This window comes from Pogona vitticeps, chromosome 7, assembly GCF_051106095.1.
Source record: "Pogona vitticeps strain Pit_001003342236 chromosome 7, PviZW2.1, whole genome shotgun sequence".
NCBI classification, from domain to species: Eukaryota; Metazoa; Chordata; class Lepidosauria; order Squamata; family Agamidae; genus Pogona; species Pogona vitticeps.
The window spans coordinates 9647093-9662841 of record NC_135789.1 but is presented as its reverse complement, the minus strand read 5'-3'; the positions used below and the strand labels follow the sequence as shown (position 1 = coordinate 9662841).

General features: G+C 48.2%; 1 protein-coding gene across 1 annotated transcript; it reads right to left on the bottom strand.

Moving 5' to 3' along the window:
• Positions 1 to 857: 857 nt before the first annotated feature.
• ICMT (isoprenylcysteine carboxyl methyltransferase) lies at positions 858 to 6346 on the bottom strand. The gene is made up of 5 exons (XM_020800006.3): positions 5978 to 6346; positions 4791 to 4879; positions 3756 to 3925; positions 3198 to 3415; positions 858 to 2515 (listed from the first exon to the last, which is right to left on the bottom strand). Exons 1-5 carry the CDS (start codon positions 6257 to 6259, stop codon positions 2333 to 2335), a joined length of 942 nt encoding a protein of 313 aa, XP_020655665.2. The 5' UTR covers positions 6260 to 6346; the 3' UTR covers positions 858 to 2332.
• Between the last annotated feature and the right edge of the window lie 9403 nt (positions 6347 to 15749).

The following is a 15749-nucleotide window of genomic DNA, read 5'->3' as shown; positions in this document are numbered from 1 at the left end:
TGTGAAAGCTCCCACCGAATGGCCAGCCCAAACAAAACTCAGCTCATGGACCACAGCTTCAGCTGTTTTTCTTCTTCCCCAACCCCGTCCACCTTCGTGCCGAAAACCTTGTGCCACGATTCACCCTTTAAAAATCCTTCCTACGAATTCTAACGTGGCCGGGGGCGGTGGGCAGCCATGCAGAGTCCCGGGGCCCCACTCTGTGTAACCGCCCACCACCACCACCATTCCACACAACTCCAGCAAAAATTAAAAAATAGTTTAATTAAAAAAAAAAAAAAGCAAAAATTTAAACAGGGGGAAAGAATTAGTCTCTGAGCCACATGCATGCCTTTCAACGTCTCTCGACCTTTTTTTAAAAAAAAATGAGTTTCTAGCCCTCTTGTCCTTGCAACGTAAGAATCTGGTAGAAACTCAAAATTCAGAAAGTATACAGAATAAAGTCTCTAGAGAGTAAACATCTGAATTCCCCCACAGCTCTTTGATCCACTCCATAATGTAAAATATGCAAAAAAATTACAGAGAAATGCATTTATGTGAAATGAGAGAAATGAGAAAATTATGTATTTTTAAAAGTGTGGAATTCCTGTGCTCACCCATGGAATGTTCTGTGGGTATCCCGGTCTTTTTTTTAAATAAAGGGACACCCAGCCCTGCCTAAAGATGGCTTCATTTTCCTCAGCAAGAAACAGATGAACTGAAAGTCAAGGGCAAATGGACACATCATGAAACATAGACATGAAGCGAGAAAATAAAAATTTATAGTGTAATCAAAGGCTTGTCTCTGGCCTGTTTTGATTTACAAAACATAAAAATGACTTGGTGTTCTAACTGCTCTGTTTTTTTTTAAAAAAAATATTCTGCCAAGTCCTGATGCTTTTAAAAGTTACGTCGTTCAGGGAAAGGAAGGAGCTTAAGAATTAACCTTGCGGTGCGGGCAGAATTCTAGGGAACTGGTCCATGAACAGAAAAATAGGGGCACCTTTACTAAAGCAGCATCTGTACATGACGTGTGCCCTTGATCCACACATCCGAGCTAAAGACAGATCAACAGAATCAGGAACCGGAGGACTTCTCTTTGGTATGAAACATGAGCCAAAGAATAAATACCATGATACCTAAAAAGGAAAGCCCTAGAGGTCCTCCTGAATTAGGGATCTTTGGATCTGCCAATACTTGAGATTCTGTCTTTCACAGCCCCCCACTCACATGCTTATTGGCTTGGGGGGGGGAAAGGATTGGTGGGTGTCACAGACCAGAAGGCTCAGTGGGACCTTGTCTGAAGAGAGAGGAAGGATTAACTCTCATTTTTATCAGTTATGTAGCGTGCAGAATTTCCCCCTCTTACAAACCAGCATAGGAACGGACACTCTGAATATTCTAACATCAGAAGGGAACAAATAAAGAAATAAAACTAGCAGCAAAGCAGCCATGGACAAAGGGGTGGAAGGAACGAGATGACAAGACGGAGGGATAATGCGGTGAATTGGAGAAGATAATATTCAGACACTAGAACTGTATTTTTTCCATCCAGCCTGCCTTTGCGTCCTTGAGAAAAACAGGGAAACCGCCCCCCCCCCAAAAAAAGGCCTCCCTCTTGCCAGGAAGGGGAGAGTCCTCAGTTGACCTGCCTGGCTGATCTTTTTGGCGAATTTTCTTCATCATCATTAATTCATGTGGGTGTTTTTGGGTGATCGAAACAAAGAGTTCAAGCGTTTCATGGAACAAACAGGGAGCAATCATTGGGGGTGAGGTCTCAACCCGCCCCTCTGCCCTGTCAAGCCATGGGGGAAGTGCTCTGCACCTGAAGGACGTCCAGAATCAGGCCCAGAGGTTAAAACTGTGCTATGCTGGCCCTTCAGGAACAAAAGGAAGATTTTGGCCAGGGTGGGTGAGCTTCCATCCATCCCCCTCTGTGCTGGGGAAGAATGGTCATTACCTGAAGTGCGTGCGAGTCTTTGAAGATAACCTGCTACAATGTGTTTCAGTCCATCAGAGCTGCAAGAGGCCGACAGACAAGGAGGAAGGGGCTTGCTTTGCTTGCTTGCATTCTATCAGCCTTAATTCAAGTGCCGCTTCAGTCACCCAGGCCTCCTCCACCTTTCTCGCTTTATGCCAAGGGAGGCCTTTTCTTTGATTTCTTTTGAACAATGATAAGCTGAGGTCTTGAGCTTTGGTCTAGCCCTTTGCAAGCTCCCATGGCGACTTCAGATATGTAAACAACTACCAGACCAGGGCGGCATGCGGCGCCACGACTCCAGTCCAGATGGCAGTGCCCAGAGCCTTGGGGGGCTAGGGAAATCCCAGGTCCTGCTCAGGAGACGGCCAGATCTCATAATCCCACTTTAACTCCTGGGATGAACGGCAACCCGGAGGGCACTCTCCTCTTATACGCCAGGTACTCTTCCCCAAAGAAATGGATTAGCGTTATCTCCTCCTCCTCTATCCGTTCTCGGAAGAAGCGCCAGGAGGCCAGGGTGTAGGCCACCACACAGATGGGATTACACAGTAGCACCTGGAACAAGAAGGGCAGAAGAACTTCTGATCCTGGATGACCCATTTGAAAGAGCAACAGGGTGTCAAGAGAGGCTCCCAGGACTATGCAGGCAGGCCACCTCACTCCCTGTGTTCCGAAACCCAACAAGCCTGGCCTCATTAACGCGGACTTTTCTTACAGGGTTGTTGTTAATAGTTATGAGACAAGAGGCCTATGGGGCTTTGAATGCTCTGAAAACCATAAGCAGTAAACATTATTTTCCACTGGCGGGAGGGTTGAGTGCAGTTGTTACTGTTTCTATACTGCTTATCATTTGCATAAAGGTCACATCAAAAGTTAGGTGTGGGGCGGAGAATCTGAATAATCCCCAAAGCCCAAAACGCATTTCTGCAGAAGAAACAAGACGGTAGAGGTTTTGCTTTCTTCGACAAGTTGTCTTACACCGGCAACACACGTGGTGTTTTTTTTTAAGTGCAATATAGGGAAAGATCAGAACTGCCTCATGGCAGAGGAAAAACCCAGGCAAACCAGGAAGTGTTCAACGAATGCCTAAAGCACGTTGCTAGAATAGGCTGTTAGCTTACTGTCACCATGTGTAGTATTCCTGAATTGGTCTCTGTGTCTCTGAGGTTGGAACACCACTCCACCCATGAACACACACACACACACACGAAAGAGCTACATGTGGGTTCTGTCATACCTGGGTTCCAATACTCCAGTAAAACCAACCCACGTAGGACGGGTGGCGGAACCAGCCATAGACCCCTCTCGTCACCAGGGTGTGCGTTTCTGACTTTTCGTTCTGAACGATGTGGTTGAAGTTGGAACCGGCCGTGAGCATCGCCGCTTTCCTCAGACAGTCGCCAAACACCACCATCAGCAAGCCGGCGGAGCTCAGCCACGTGATCTGCTTCATGCCTGCAAGACAATGAGCGTGTTACAGCACGCCTTGCGTGTCGTTCATTCATATCATAAAAGTGTGTGTGGGGGGGGAAGAAACTGCTCCCCAACCCCACATGCCTTCCCACTGCCCTGCGCTCCTAGTAAGTGTACATCAGAACAGTAGCTCCCTATCTTGGGTCATGCAGGTGTTCTTACCGTTCCCAGGTGCCTTCTCCACCCGAGATGTGCTGGTCCGGGTTTCTGGGAGTTGCAGTTCAGGAACCTCTGGATGACCCAAGTTCGGGAACCACTCCATAAGAATCAGAAGCCCCCTCCTCTTTTTCCTGAGTAAAAACTTGCCAGAACAGCCACTGACCTGGGAAAATGAATTTTTCCACGGTGAACTCGACCCAGGAAGAGAGGGCTGCCATGTTATATTCAAAACTATGGTTGAGCAAGAAGGAATCTAAGGAGAGGCTTCGAGGGTTGTTCACAGCGGTCACCAGGTACTCCGAGTAATGGAAGAGAGACAATGAACACATATACCTGCAAAGAGACCAACCAAAGAAGGTCAGAGGGGACCCTGCAACACACACACGCTGCCCCCACCACATTGCTGCTACTTGCTGTGCTTTCACTTAAGGATTTCTGCTCCGAAGCGCTGCAGAATTAAACACCCCACCCAACTTTAAGTTTCAGTCTTCAAAAAAGACTCTCGCAGAGGGTCAGAAACTGTATTAGCATGTAGATCTTGACCATGAAATGCTGTTGTCACAGAATGTGACTGGATTTGGAGTTTGGCTTCTACGTTTTAGCTTTCCCGATGGGATGTGCAACTGGATTAAAGGGCCAAACTATTGTGAGGTGAACGGGCTGGCTCCTACTTTCTTTAGCTGTCCGAAATAGGCAAGAGAGCAATTCCTCCAAACATAGGGGTGAAATCTTCAGCCTTGAGTGGTCTTTGCAAACGTTGGGTTACAGAGGTGGCAAACTCCAGTTTTGACCTATTTTAAACTTTAAAACTTGACATGGTGTAGGGATCATGGGCTAGTCAACTTAAATAAATAAAGAACGGGCTGGCGAATAAAATTAAAAAGGCAAGAGAAAAAGCGGCAGACATGTGCAGCATGACTGTCCCACGCGATAACCCATTTCGTTAGACCCACAAAGCCGTCATCATGAGCTGGTAGGAATGGAGACACGTAACTCTAAAGAGGAAGAAACAGGACCATGGCCAGCGTGGGGTGAAATGGTTAAAGAAGACGGACAACAACTTTAAAGTGATACCTGGATCCACAGAAAGTAGAAAGAGAACCAGAGAGGAAACAGAATCTTCCCAGATAGGACACGGCCCTAAATAATCCCACAGGCGGCAATTTCCACACTTCTCCTAGAGCTACTGCTCTCTTACCAGCCGAAATGCTTCCACGTTGACGGCCCGAAGCTCAGCAACAAACCGCACCCAAACGCGAAGCCCAAGAAACAGGCCCGGATGGCAATCTGAAAAGCAAAGGCAGGAATGCAGGCGCTCGCCAGCCAACCTGTGCCCCAGGACGGCCTCGCAAGCCTTCCTGGGCCACCGCAGATGCTCCTTCCCGACAGGTCTCTGGAGCCGAAGGCCAGGTGAACAACCCACAAGCCTTCTCTGCTGGGAATGCCTCGGCATCGTGAAAAGCCAGCCCGCGGCACCCTCCGGACCCTGCTGAGCTCAGCTTCCACCGTCTCCCACAGCTGGCCAGGCAAACTGGAGCGTGATAGAATCCACCTGCATCAAGAGAGACCCTCTTTCCCGACCTGGCGTCTGGATAAGGCCATCCGGGACGTGAGAGAGAACGGTGGAAAAAAGAAGCCCCAGCAGCAACAGGATGAAGGCATGCCAGCGGATGACGGTGGCTTCGTACTCAGGGTGGGGGAAGAGACCCGCAGCCTTTGGGGTCTTGTTTGACTGCTGCCGTTTCCACGAATCCCAGATCATTGTGGCCCCAAACGATGGGAACCGGAGTCCAGAATTGCCTGGAGGGTGGCGGCTTCCATCAACCCTGCTATCGCATCCACTTGAGTCGGAATAAAAAGGTGAAAAAGAGAAACTGTCGCCTCTTTTATCAGGGCGGCGGTGGGGTGGGGAGCTGGCCCCTGAAACAACTCCGGGACCTCTTCGCCTCCTCCTTGGTCCCATTTTGGACTACAGCTCCCATACCCCTGCAGGCATCCCAGTCCACTGGGACGTGTTTTTTGGGTGTTGTAGTCCTTCGGGACTCACTTCTGTTTTTTTTTTTAAGAAAGGGACGGGAGGGCAAAGTTCCCACAAAGAGCAGCTGCTTCGAGCCAGTGACCAGCCTGCCTTGGGGATTGTGGGCACTGTAGTCTCCCCTACCCCCCCCCCCAAAAAAAAGGGAAAAAAGGAATTTCTCTTCTAGGCCACCAGTCCCAGAAACCCAGACAGACAGAGGGGTCGGGTAAGGGGGTGGGGAAGCCACGCCCCTTCTCCCGCAAACCACGCCCCATTTCTCAAAGCCACGCCCTCTTTCTCGAAGCCACGCCTTTACAGCCGCCGTAGGGGCGTGGCTTGTTGTGGGCCCGCCCCCCCTCGGGCCTTACCTGGTACATCCCGCCGGGCGAGCGGCCCCAGGCCAGCAGGAGGGCGGCGTTGATGCCGGCGACGTGGAGGGCCAGTGCGGCGCGGCCTTGGAAGCCCGGCCCGGCCAGCAAGGAGGGCGGCGGCGCGGAGAGGAGGAGCGGGACGGCGGCCACGGAGCCGCCGAGCACGAAGGCCGTCAGGCTGGTGCGCGCCTCGGGCCCGCGGCTCACAGGACCCGGCCCTCCGCCTCCTTCTCTGGCTCGGGCCCTGCCGCGGGCGGCCTTCCCTTCCGCGGCGCCCATGGCCGACCCGACGAGGCCGGCCCGCGCCCCCTTTCTCTCGCGAGAACTCGGGTCTTCGCGGGACGCTCTAGGACCCCCCTCCGCCTACCATGGAGTCTGGCGTTCTCGCGAGACCTTCCCCTCCTCATGGCGCCCCGCGAGATGTGTGCGGAGGGGGGGCGTGGCTTCCTCCTCTCTCTCGCTTTCCCTTGAGAGAGGAACGCAGAGATAAGAAAAGAGTAGAGGTGTTACGGGGGGGAAAATCAAAATCTCAAGCGTGCCCTCGCGAGGAGTGACAGGTCCCGAACAGGAGCGCTTTGCATTAAATATTTGCATAGGCTAATTGAAGAGCTGGAGGGATTTAAATCAGGTGCCCGGCTTGTAAACAGCATTATGCTTCAGTGTGGGGGACCAGCATGGTCTTTTCACCTGAGTTGACTTTCCCATCCCCTTTATTATGTTTTTACGCCGCCTTTTACCTTGGAAAGGACCCGAGGCGTCTTACAAACAATGGAAGGCAATGGTGGACTGCGTCGTGGAACGACAATCTTTAAAGCAAAGAACGAGACTCCAAAAATTAAAAAGGGGAAAAAAAAGCAAATGCCACCCTGAGAAATGGAAAACACAAGCGGTCCTAAAAACACAGTCAAAGCAGTAATACATAACCCATCTTCCCCTTGTGCTTGCCGGGTTGGTTGGATAGTGATGGATTAGGACTCAGGAGCCCTGGGTTCGAATCCCTCTCAGCCATGGAAGCTGACTTGTGGGGGAGTGGAACTGGTAAAACCACTCCTTAAATATCCCCACAGACCTTGAAAGCCCTTTTTTAGGGTCTCTGTAACTGATTTCCGACTCCGCAGCACATAAGAACAACAACAACAACATGCATCTGTTAAGCCAGACATGGACCAGATGATCTTTGTAAGAGAGGAGAGCATCAAGAGGTGGAGCAAACTGGAAGCAGAGGACTGCCCTTCCTAAAAGGGAAGATGGGGCTACCCTGGTCAAGTTGTCTCAAGAAATGTGGTTAAAGATCAGAAATGAGAGTGTGGACTTCGTGAGCAAATAGAAGGATCTTGAAATCGGGCACAATGGTCCGTAGGATCGTGGCTGTGTAGCAAAAATCTGAACCGAGATGGCTTGGAGATCATGAACTGAATGTCTAGCACAATAAAAACTGAAAGATGGGTTTGAAAATGTGACTTTTACTGGCCTCGGTATTCTCCCTTCTATCCTGTGGCGCTGAGATGTAGGTATATAACAGGCCGCTATGGAGGGCCCGTGTGGTGCTGTGTGTAGAGTGTTGGACTAGAACTCGGAACTCGAGAGACCAAGGTTTAAGTTCTCAGTCGGCCATGAAAACTTTTTGAAGGGAAGCAATGATCAGCCACTTCTGGAACATCTCACACTCCTCATCTTAGCTCAGTGGTTTAGATTTCTGGCTGAAGAGCTAGAGGCTGGGAGTTTGGTTCCCCCGTTGACAGAGCCCAGACTTGACGATCTATCAGGTCCTAGGTTATAAGTTGGAAAGGACTTGATGGCACATCACAATCACAAATAAAACAAAAATTAGAAGGCTTGGAAACAGAAGCAAGGGCTTCCTTTTTACATCCCCCCAATATGGCAAGCATTTTTCAAAGAGGTCACCATATACAGCTTGCCTTTAAGACTCACAGGTTACTATTAGCACCCGGCCGTTCCTTAATTGCTATTTGCTTTCTCAGCTCCCCGAAATACAACATTCAGGCCATGCTTTAATACGCTCAGTGTAGACGGCTGTGGAGTGAGGTCAAGAGTGGAAACGAGGTAAAGAAAAATGAGAATTCTGTGATTAGCACGGGTTATGAACTGGTATTGATTAATGAACATTCATGACCAGTTTAATAACTGTAATTAGGATGCCAAGGTTTTAAGAGGAGGGGCTCCTTTTGAAATACCACTAGCTCAGCTATGTGCTGGGTTTTGGAAGGCAAATATTAACCAAAAACAAAACAAAAAAACAAAACAAAAACCCAGCACTAGAGAGATCTTGCTGTAAATATTTCTATTTTTATTTTTTCCTGTCTTTTATCCTTGGTTTGATTCAAGCACACTCCTAAAAACGAACCACACATTACAGTATGTTGTCATCCATCTGAATGTGCCAGATTTTGATTTGTTCCTATGTTTAGCCGCCCCAAGTAGACATTGTCTAGAGGGGCAGAGTAAAAATCCAATAAATAAACAAACAAATAAATAAATAAATGTTTTACTGATCTGAGTTTGTTTTTCTTCCATTTCTGTAAATAAAGTGTGCTGCTGATTTTGCTGTATACGTTGCAACATACAAATTATTCTTGCCCTCACACTGTGTTTCCCTCCACAGAAGCCAATTCTACTAGTTAGGCGAATTTTTCTAAAAGATGAATACATCGTAAACTGCAGTCTGATTCTCCAAAGTTAAGAAAAGCTAAATCCCAGGAGGATGCCAGTGAAACAATGGTGTGGTATATTGGTTGGCGTGCTCAACTGGGACTTGAAAGAAGGGGGTTCAAGACACACACACCCCCAAGCCCCGAAACCCACTGGGAGATTGTGGGATTCGACGCTTTTCTCAGCCTGACGTACTTCATTGTGTTCTTGTGGCATACAAAATGCAGAGTAAGACAGCATGTTCCTTCTTGAGCCCGCTGATGGGAATATGTGATATAAGTACAGTGGTGCCTCGCTTAACAATGTTAATTGGTTCAAAAAAAATCACTATGGGAAAACATCGTTAAGCGAAACACCATTTCCCATAGGAATGCATTGAAAACTGGATAATCCGTTCCAATGGGAACGGATTACCGGCCTTAAGCAAAAATCGCCATAGGAAACATCGCTAAGTGAAACGTGGTTCCCCCATTGGAATGCATTGAATAGGTTTCAATACATTTCAATGGTTTTGACAGGTCCTTTTTCGCTATTTTTAAAGTGTCTTAAAATGTTCAAAAACTGTTTAAAATGCTTGGAATCATTAGTGCACCTTGTAAAACCTTTGCTAACTTAATTTGGCTTTGTTCTGAGTCTTCGTTAATTTTTGGTGAATTTTCCCCCCCCATTGGAATGCATTGAACTGTAGGTTTGACACAACACGTAAATAGTGAGTGATAAATGTGGATTCGTCCATGTCCACAATACCGTACAGTAGAGATCGGTGGGTTGGAGCCGTCTGATTTCAAAAGTCCCTTGTGCCTCTCAGGGGAAGGGCCAGCCAAGATTACGGGTCTGATGGGTTTCCATGTCTTTCCACCCAGGCTCATTTGGACACACTGCACGACCATCGCAGAGTGCCACCAGAAGGAGGGATTGGAGATTCCCTTGACTCCTGGATATTTTATACCTAGAAAATCTGGAGAGGGTCACCGTGAGTTGGCATCAATTGGACAGCACAGTTTTATTGGGGTCCCTTCCTGCCGTAAAAAAAAAACACACAAAAAGCTTTCAAATCTCAGAGCAAGGGAAGTATCATCGTCCAGGGAGCTCGAGCATCAGAAGACCGCCGGACAATGAAGCTTTTCTCCGTTCCCTCTGAAGTCACACTTTGCACGCCCTGGTTGTGTGTTGATCCACACACCCCCTTCCTCTATTGTGTCTCTCAAGGGGTCTCCCCCCACTCCCCCATTCAGATGGCTAAATGCCCCAGTTGCCACATAAGGAAGCTTGAGAAATCACTGCCTCTCCGGGGTGTATCTCTGGAGAAAGCGTGGTCATTGTGTCTGCCTGGGAAGCCAGCCACAGAGGCCGAACCTCACTGGCTGGCTTTATGCAACCTCTCTGCCCCCCACCAAGGGGTTCTCAAAGCATTTCCCGCCCCCCCCCCCCTTATAGGCTTTAATTTGGAAGCGTGACTGCTTTTCCCGGGCTGCCTGGCTCACCTTCCACACCCGCCGTGAGGATTTCTCCTTCACTATTTGCAGATGTACCCCTCGGCCTCAAAACGCAAGATCAGCAGTCAAGTCACTCGGCTTAAATGTAGAGAACTTGGATTCTTTTTCTTAAACTAAATAAATTTGATGTTTGCTATTGATCCAGCCCTTCAGAAGAGAGAGGCTAAAACCCACCGAGCAATTTCGTGCGCTTTCAAGCTGCAACTTTACGCTTACCACGATCCATGAATACCTCAAAAGAATATCCTGCAATATAGCTCCATTTCAGCATACCTAGCACAAATGAAAACTAAAGACCCCCTGATCTCTTAGAGATTAATAAATTTCTTTCAGTGTGTGCTTTCAAGATTGTAGCCCGACATCCATTCATTTTGCTGATGGCAGAATTTTTTTTTGTCTTTTTATTTTTTGCTAGATATGCAATTAATCCTAATTAATCCAAATAGCCACGAAGAGTAGGAAGTTTACCCAGCGTCAACGGATCAATCAACAGTGCAGTTCTGTGTGCGAAACATTCAATATTTAAGTGCCTCTACGTTCAGGGGCTCCGATCCTCTGCACATGTGTCACGTAGGCGCTTACCTCTGAGTAACCATGCCTCAGGCTGTGCTCCGTGTCCACTTTCTCTGGAGTCAACATGCATTGACTTGAATTAATTGCTGGATCAGCCAGAGCTATTTTCACTGTTAGGGCAACTTTTAATTAACAGTTCCGCAAGTCTAAGGCTTATATTTCTGCAGCTCTCTCAGTTCTGGTGTTTTTAATCAAACAAAACATAAGAGATGGCTTTCTCAATGCAGCAATATGTGGTAGGTTGCATTTATTAAAGTTTGCATTGCCTCACCCATCTTTCAGAATCTGAGAAAGATGATGATGCTCTGGTAGGAAAGGCCTATTTCTACTGAGCTAATTGCTTCATTCAAAGATTCTTCCACTTGGAAAACAGATTATTCATCCACTCTTTTTTTTTAATGAGTTGGCCCCAAGGGTCTGTATAACCTTCGTTAGGGGAGTTGGTGTAGACTGTACAATTTTTTTTTAAGCTACAAAAAGAAAATAGAATCAAAACAAGACTTTTAGAAATGAGAGCATCATCCTGGTGAAACAGACATCATTTTTGAACAGCTCTGTCGGTTTCCTCCAGTGACGGCTTTCAACCAAGTTGATCATCTTGTGGGTGGGTGGATAAGAAAATTGCCTTGGTGGGAGGGGAATAAAAGAGACTTCGACAATCATCATTGTGACATGAAAGGAGCAAAGAACATGTCACCCTCAAAGCATTTGCTCCGGTTCCAGATGGTGTCATTCGGATGCGTAACTGAGCCACAACATTGGACAGAACCAGGGTAGAAAGCACAAAATCAGAATCTAAGGTCTTACAGTGTGTTGAATATTGAGATAATATTTGATGATTAATCCTGCTCGCGTTCCAACAGAGAATACAGCTGTTTTCACAAAGATTGGGGCAAAACCAGGAGCCTGCAAATAGACTGGGCGGGGAAGTCTATTCCTAGGTAGTCCCGGATTACTGTGGTTGCAACGTCTCCTGGGTGCTGTGTCTGCAGCCTAACACAGTGCAGCACATTTGGGTACTACCCAGAGGCAGACCTCGGAGATGGACATCACCCTGGAGAGCTGAAGGCCATGGGGGAGGGTTGCGTGCCTTTGTTATTTTGTTGTGCGCAGGCACTTTCGAGCAGAAGCAAAATCCCAAACGGTCTAGGCGATATTGTTATGGGACCCCCAAATATTCTTCAGACGTCCGCCTCTGAAGCCCAACAGGATTGCCCCACCTTGATTTTGGAAAACAAGCAGCAAAGAGCCAAATAAACGTCGGAGTCAAGCCTGGTTTTATTCGTTTGCATTTTGTCCTTTTTTTTAAGAGTTCTTAGTAGCCCAATAAAGCTACACAGCAAAACTGATTATGATTTTTGCTCACGGATACTGTATGGCCGGGATTCTTTTGGACTGGGCAGGAGCAGTCTACCTGCACCAAAGGGACGCCAAGAGTCCAGCCGCTTCCATCTGGACAGACACGATCCTAGTTTTCCAGGAGGTTCGCCGATAATTTAGGGCAGAGTCATTTATAACCATCAATACGAAGGGGACCAGCGGGAACAAGAGGGCCTGCTCTGTGTGAGGTTGTGTTACGGAGATTGTGTACATGTGTAGGGGGAACAGGCCCCTTTTAACACGGTGCAGCCTCCCCCCGCCCAGCGTGACCATGGTGTGAATGGCGACACTGAGCTTAACTCCAGGAATCCCCTTCCCCGCAGGAGAAGCAGAACATTGGGAATTAGTACCATGTTTCGGTCAATTTTCCACTGCTTAGCCGGCCTTCCTTCCCACACAAGGCGTTCAAAAACCAGCCGTAGATGGAGGAGCATGCAGAAAGAGATGGCCACCGTTTCAGATGGGGGGGGGAACACGCCACCGCCAGAGGCCCCTTTTGAGTCTGTCATTCATTAAAAACAGCCTGCTGTGTAGGAAAATATCCATGTAATTAAAATAATAGGGCAACAAATTGCCAAGACCCTTCCTGATGGCAAAGGATCCGGAGAGGGAGGGAGAAAGTGGGTCCACGCAAGGCTAGTGAAGACCTTTTGTGGGGAGGGTGGGTGGGCTTGGAATCTCTCCCCCACCCCACCCCACACGTATAGGCGCTTTCTGCTGGGGTCCTCTACAAGCCCTGATCCTTACTGCTGACAAGCTCTCTGGGTTTTATTTCCACCCCCCACACACACACCAGCCTCCCCAAAGGAAGCCGAGGCCTCAAATAGTGGTGGAGATGTTGGTAGAAATGATTCCAACAGGGTTGAACTTGTGAGTTCGGGGAAATCATACCTGCATGAAAAACTTGCACCAACCAGACAAGGCAATGCAATGCAATACATCATCGTCGTCGTCGTCGTCGTCGTCGTCGTCGTCGTCGTCGTCGTCGTTATTATTATTATTATTATTATTATTATTATTATTATTATTATTATTATTATTATTATTATTATTATTATTATTATTATTATTATTATTATTATTATTATTATTATTATTTTAAAACCCCTACAAACCACACCGATAAATCCCAGGTTCAGCCTCAGAGGCACTTCCTCTCCCTGTCAAAAAAATCAGTTCAGAAAAATAAAAATTCAGTACTTGGTTTCTACTCCCTAAGGTGCTGTTAAGGACACAGGAGCCCGAAGGAGCAGGATGTCCCCCATCAGCTGGCATCCTGGGTCCCCCTCAACCCCCCCCTCCATCCCTTGGCTGAAAAGGGTGGCTGGTTAATAGAAGACCAGCTTTTGAGGAGCCCCTCACCTTAATTATCCTTTCAGCTCTGGGCCTGTTTAGGGCCAAATCAGCATAACAAGGCTTATTGGCTTGCTAATAGAAACCCTCTTTAAAAAAAAAGGTTTAGGGGAGGACCAAGGGGGACTTTATGGTTGAGGAAACATATCATCAGCTAACAAATTACTCCTGGCGTGGGAGGGGGTGTGGCTGGGGGGCTTCCCTGGGACAAAAGCTAGGAAGAGGGGGTGTTGTTGGTTAAGGCTGGTCCTGCTGTCCTTCTCTGGCACAGGTGGCCTTCAGAGATGCTTAGCCCCGCAGGTGCAGGACTGTGACCGGGGAGGGATGGGGGGCTGAGCCAGAACCCAGCCAGATGTTCTGCAAAGCCAGCCATAAGCAGCAGAGCCCCCCCCCCCCGTAAATGGGGTGATCAAAACAAGGGCCTTGCTTATCCCATCTGTGGGGGAAAAAGCCAAGCACACACTTCCAGGCCGCTTGTCCTCCCTTTCCTCTGATCGGCACAGATAGGCTGCGCTCAATCTGGAGGTTCTGTCGCATCATCCTGAGGGTTAGCCATTGATCGTAGGGGCCACAGACTCACACTTCCACCCCCCCCCCAGGAGTGCCTGGATGCTGGTTATGTACAAGGCACAGAGAGAGCCCGAAACATGTTAAATTCCTTGCCTGGATTAACTATGGAAGACTTCCAGCCACATGGGTCTGAACCGCTATTTTTACGGGTGGAGTCTAAAGGAGAATAAACACATATCCATCTGTAAATAAACCCTGGACGGCAGCTTGGATTCCCACTCACCCGCATCAAGTCTTTGGGCTTTTACACATGTCTGTCTTTAGAACCGGTCCTCACCCACCCACACCCCTTTTTAAATATTTCCCAACAGGAAGGGGACCAGGAGTTGAATGTGACATTTTCTGGTTTCCTTCTTTCATCCTCTGCCTTTTCTTTTTTGGCTTGATTTTGAAATTGATGGCAATTTAGGAGGCTGTACACACACACACACACACAGAAAGCAGAGAGGTTTAGAAAATCCTGCTCACCCCACCCCAAGGTTTTCAGACCACTTTGTAGGAAACCAACTCAAACTCTCCCCTCATGTTCAGCCAAGAAGACCCTCAAAGAGGAGGCTGAGATGAAGGAAAGGACTCTGACGCCTCTCCTCCCACCCCAAAATAAGACCCCCAACCCACCCACCCCAACAGGTCAGCTTTTTGGAGGAAGGGGGGGTCCCGGTTCCCAACACTGAAAGACAGAGGGCGGGACACAATTTTCCACGCTGCAAGATGCCCTCCTTCCCAAGGAGACATTAATATCCACTCTGAAAGGGGCAGACAGACTAGGGGCATGTGGGTGTGGGGGTGTTTGTGGGTGTGGAGGAGGAGAAGGGGAGGGCATTTGTGCCGGGGGGGGCACATACAAAGGGAAGCCTCATCTGAATTGGTCCTCTTTTTGGGTAGGGAACAGGAAAACGAAGGACATAGAAAATTTAACTTTCTGGGACTACAACTCCCAGAATCCCCATGCTTTCTAGAGGGAGGGGGCTCTGGGTTTTGTAGTCAAAAAAAGTAACCTTCCCAGCCTCTAGGAAAGAGGGAGGTCCCAGCTGGGGTGCGTGCGAAGAAGCAGCACCTGGTTTTCTTTCCAGTCGTGACCTGGCCTGGCATCTCCAGTACTGGGGGGGGGGGATCGCTGGCCAGGTTCCTCGAGGTCCTCCAGTCTGACCCCTTGACCAGACCAAGGTCTGGCAACGTCCGCACCCCATGCCAAGAAGACTCTGCCTCCAGATTTTGCACACCTGTCTCCCGAGGTGGAGAGGTCGGGAGCTTCCGTCCGTCCCGTGCTCAAATTATTCATTTGAAGAAAGACCGTTTACATATGGTTTTGTTGGCAGAAAAGTCCTTATGTGACGTTCCTCATGTCACATAAAGGATGGATGGATGGATGGATGGATGGATGGATGGATGGATGGATGGATGGATGGATGGATGGATGGATGGATGGATGGATGGATGGATGGACGGATGGACGGACGGACGGACGGACGGATGGATGGATGGATGGATGGCCAGCTGGCAGAGAGACAGATACTTTATTATGATCAATGACCAATATCCAAAATTGGTCATATATATATAACACACAATATCCAAAAAGCACATACATACATATACCTAAAATCTTGTTCTTACTAGCAATGTTTCTCTGGGATAATCCCCAATAAGGAGTCACTGATTCAAGGACCTCTCACCTCCCTAGTCTAAGAAGGTGCATTTTCATATTTCACATATTTCTCTTGGTC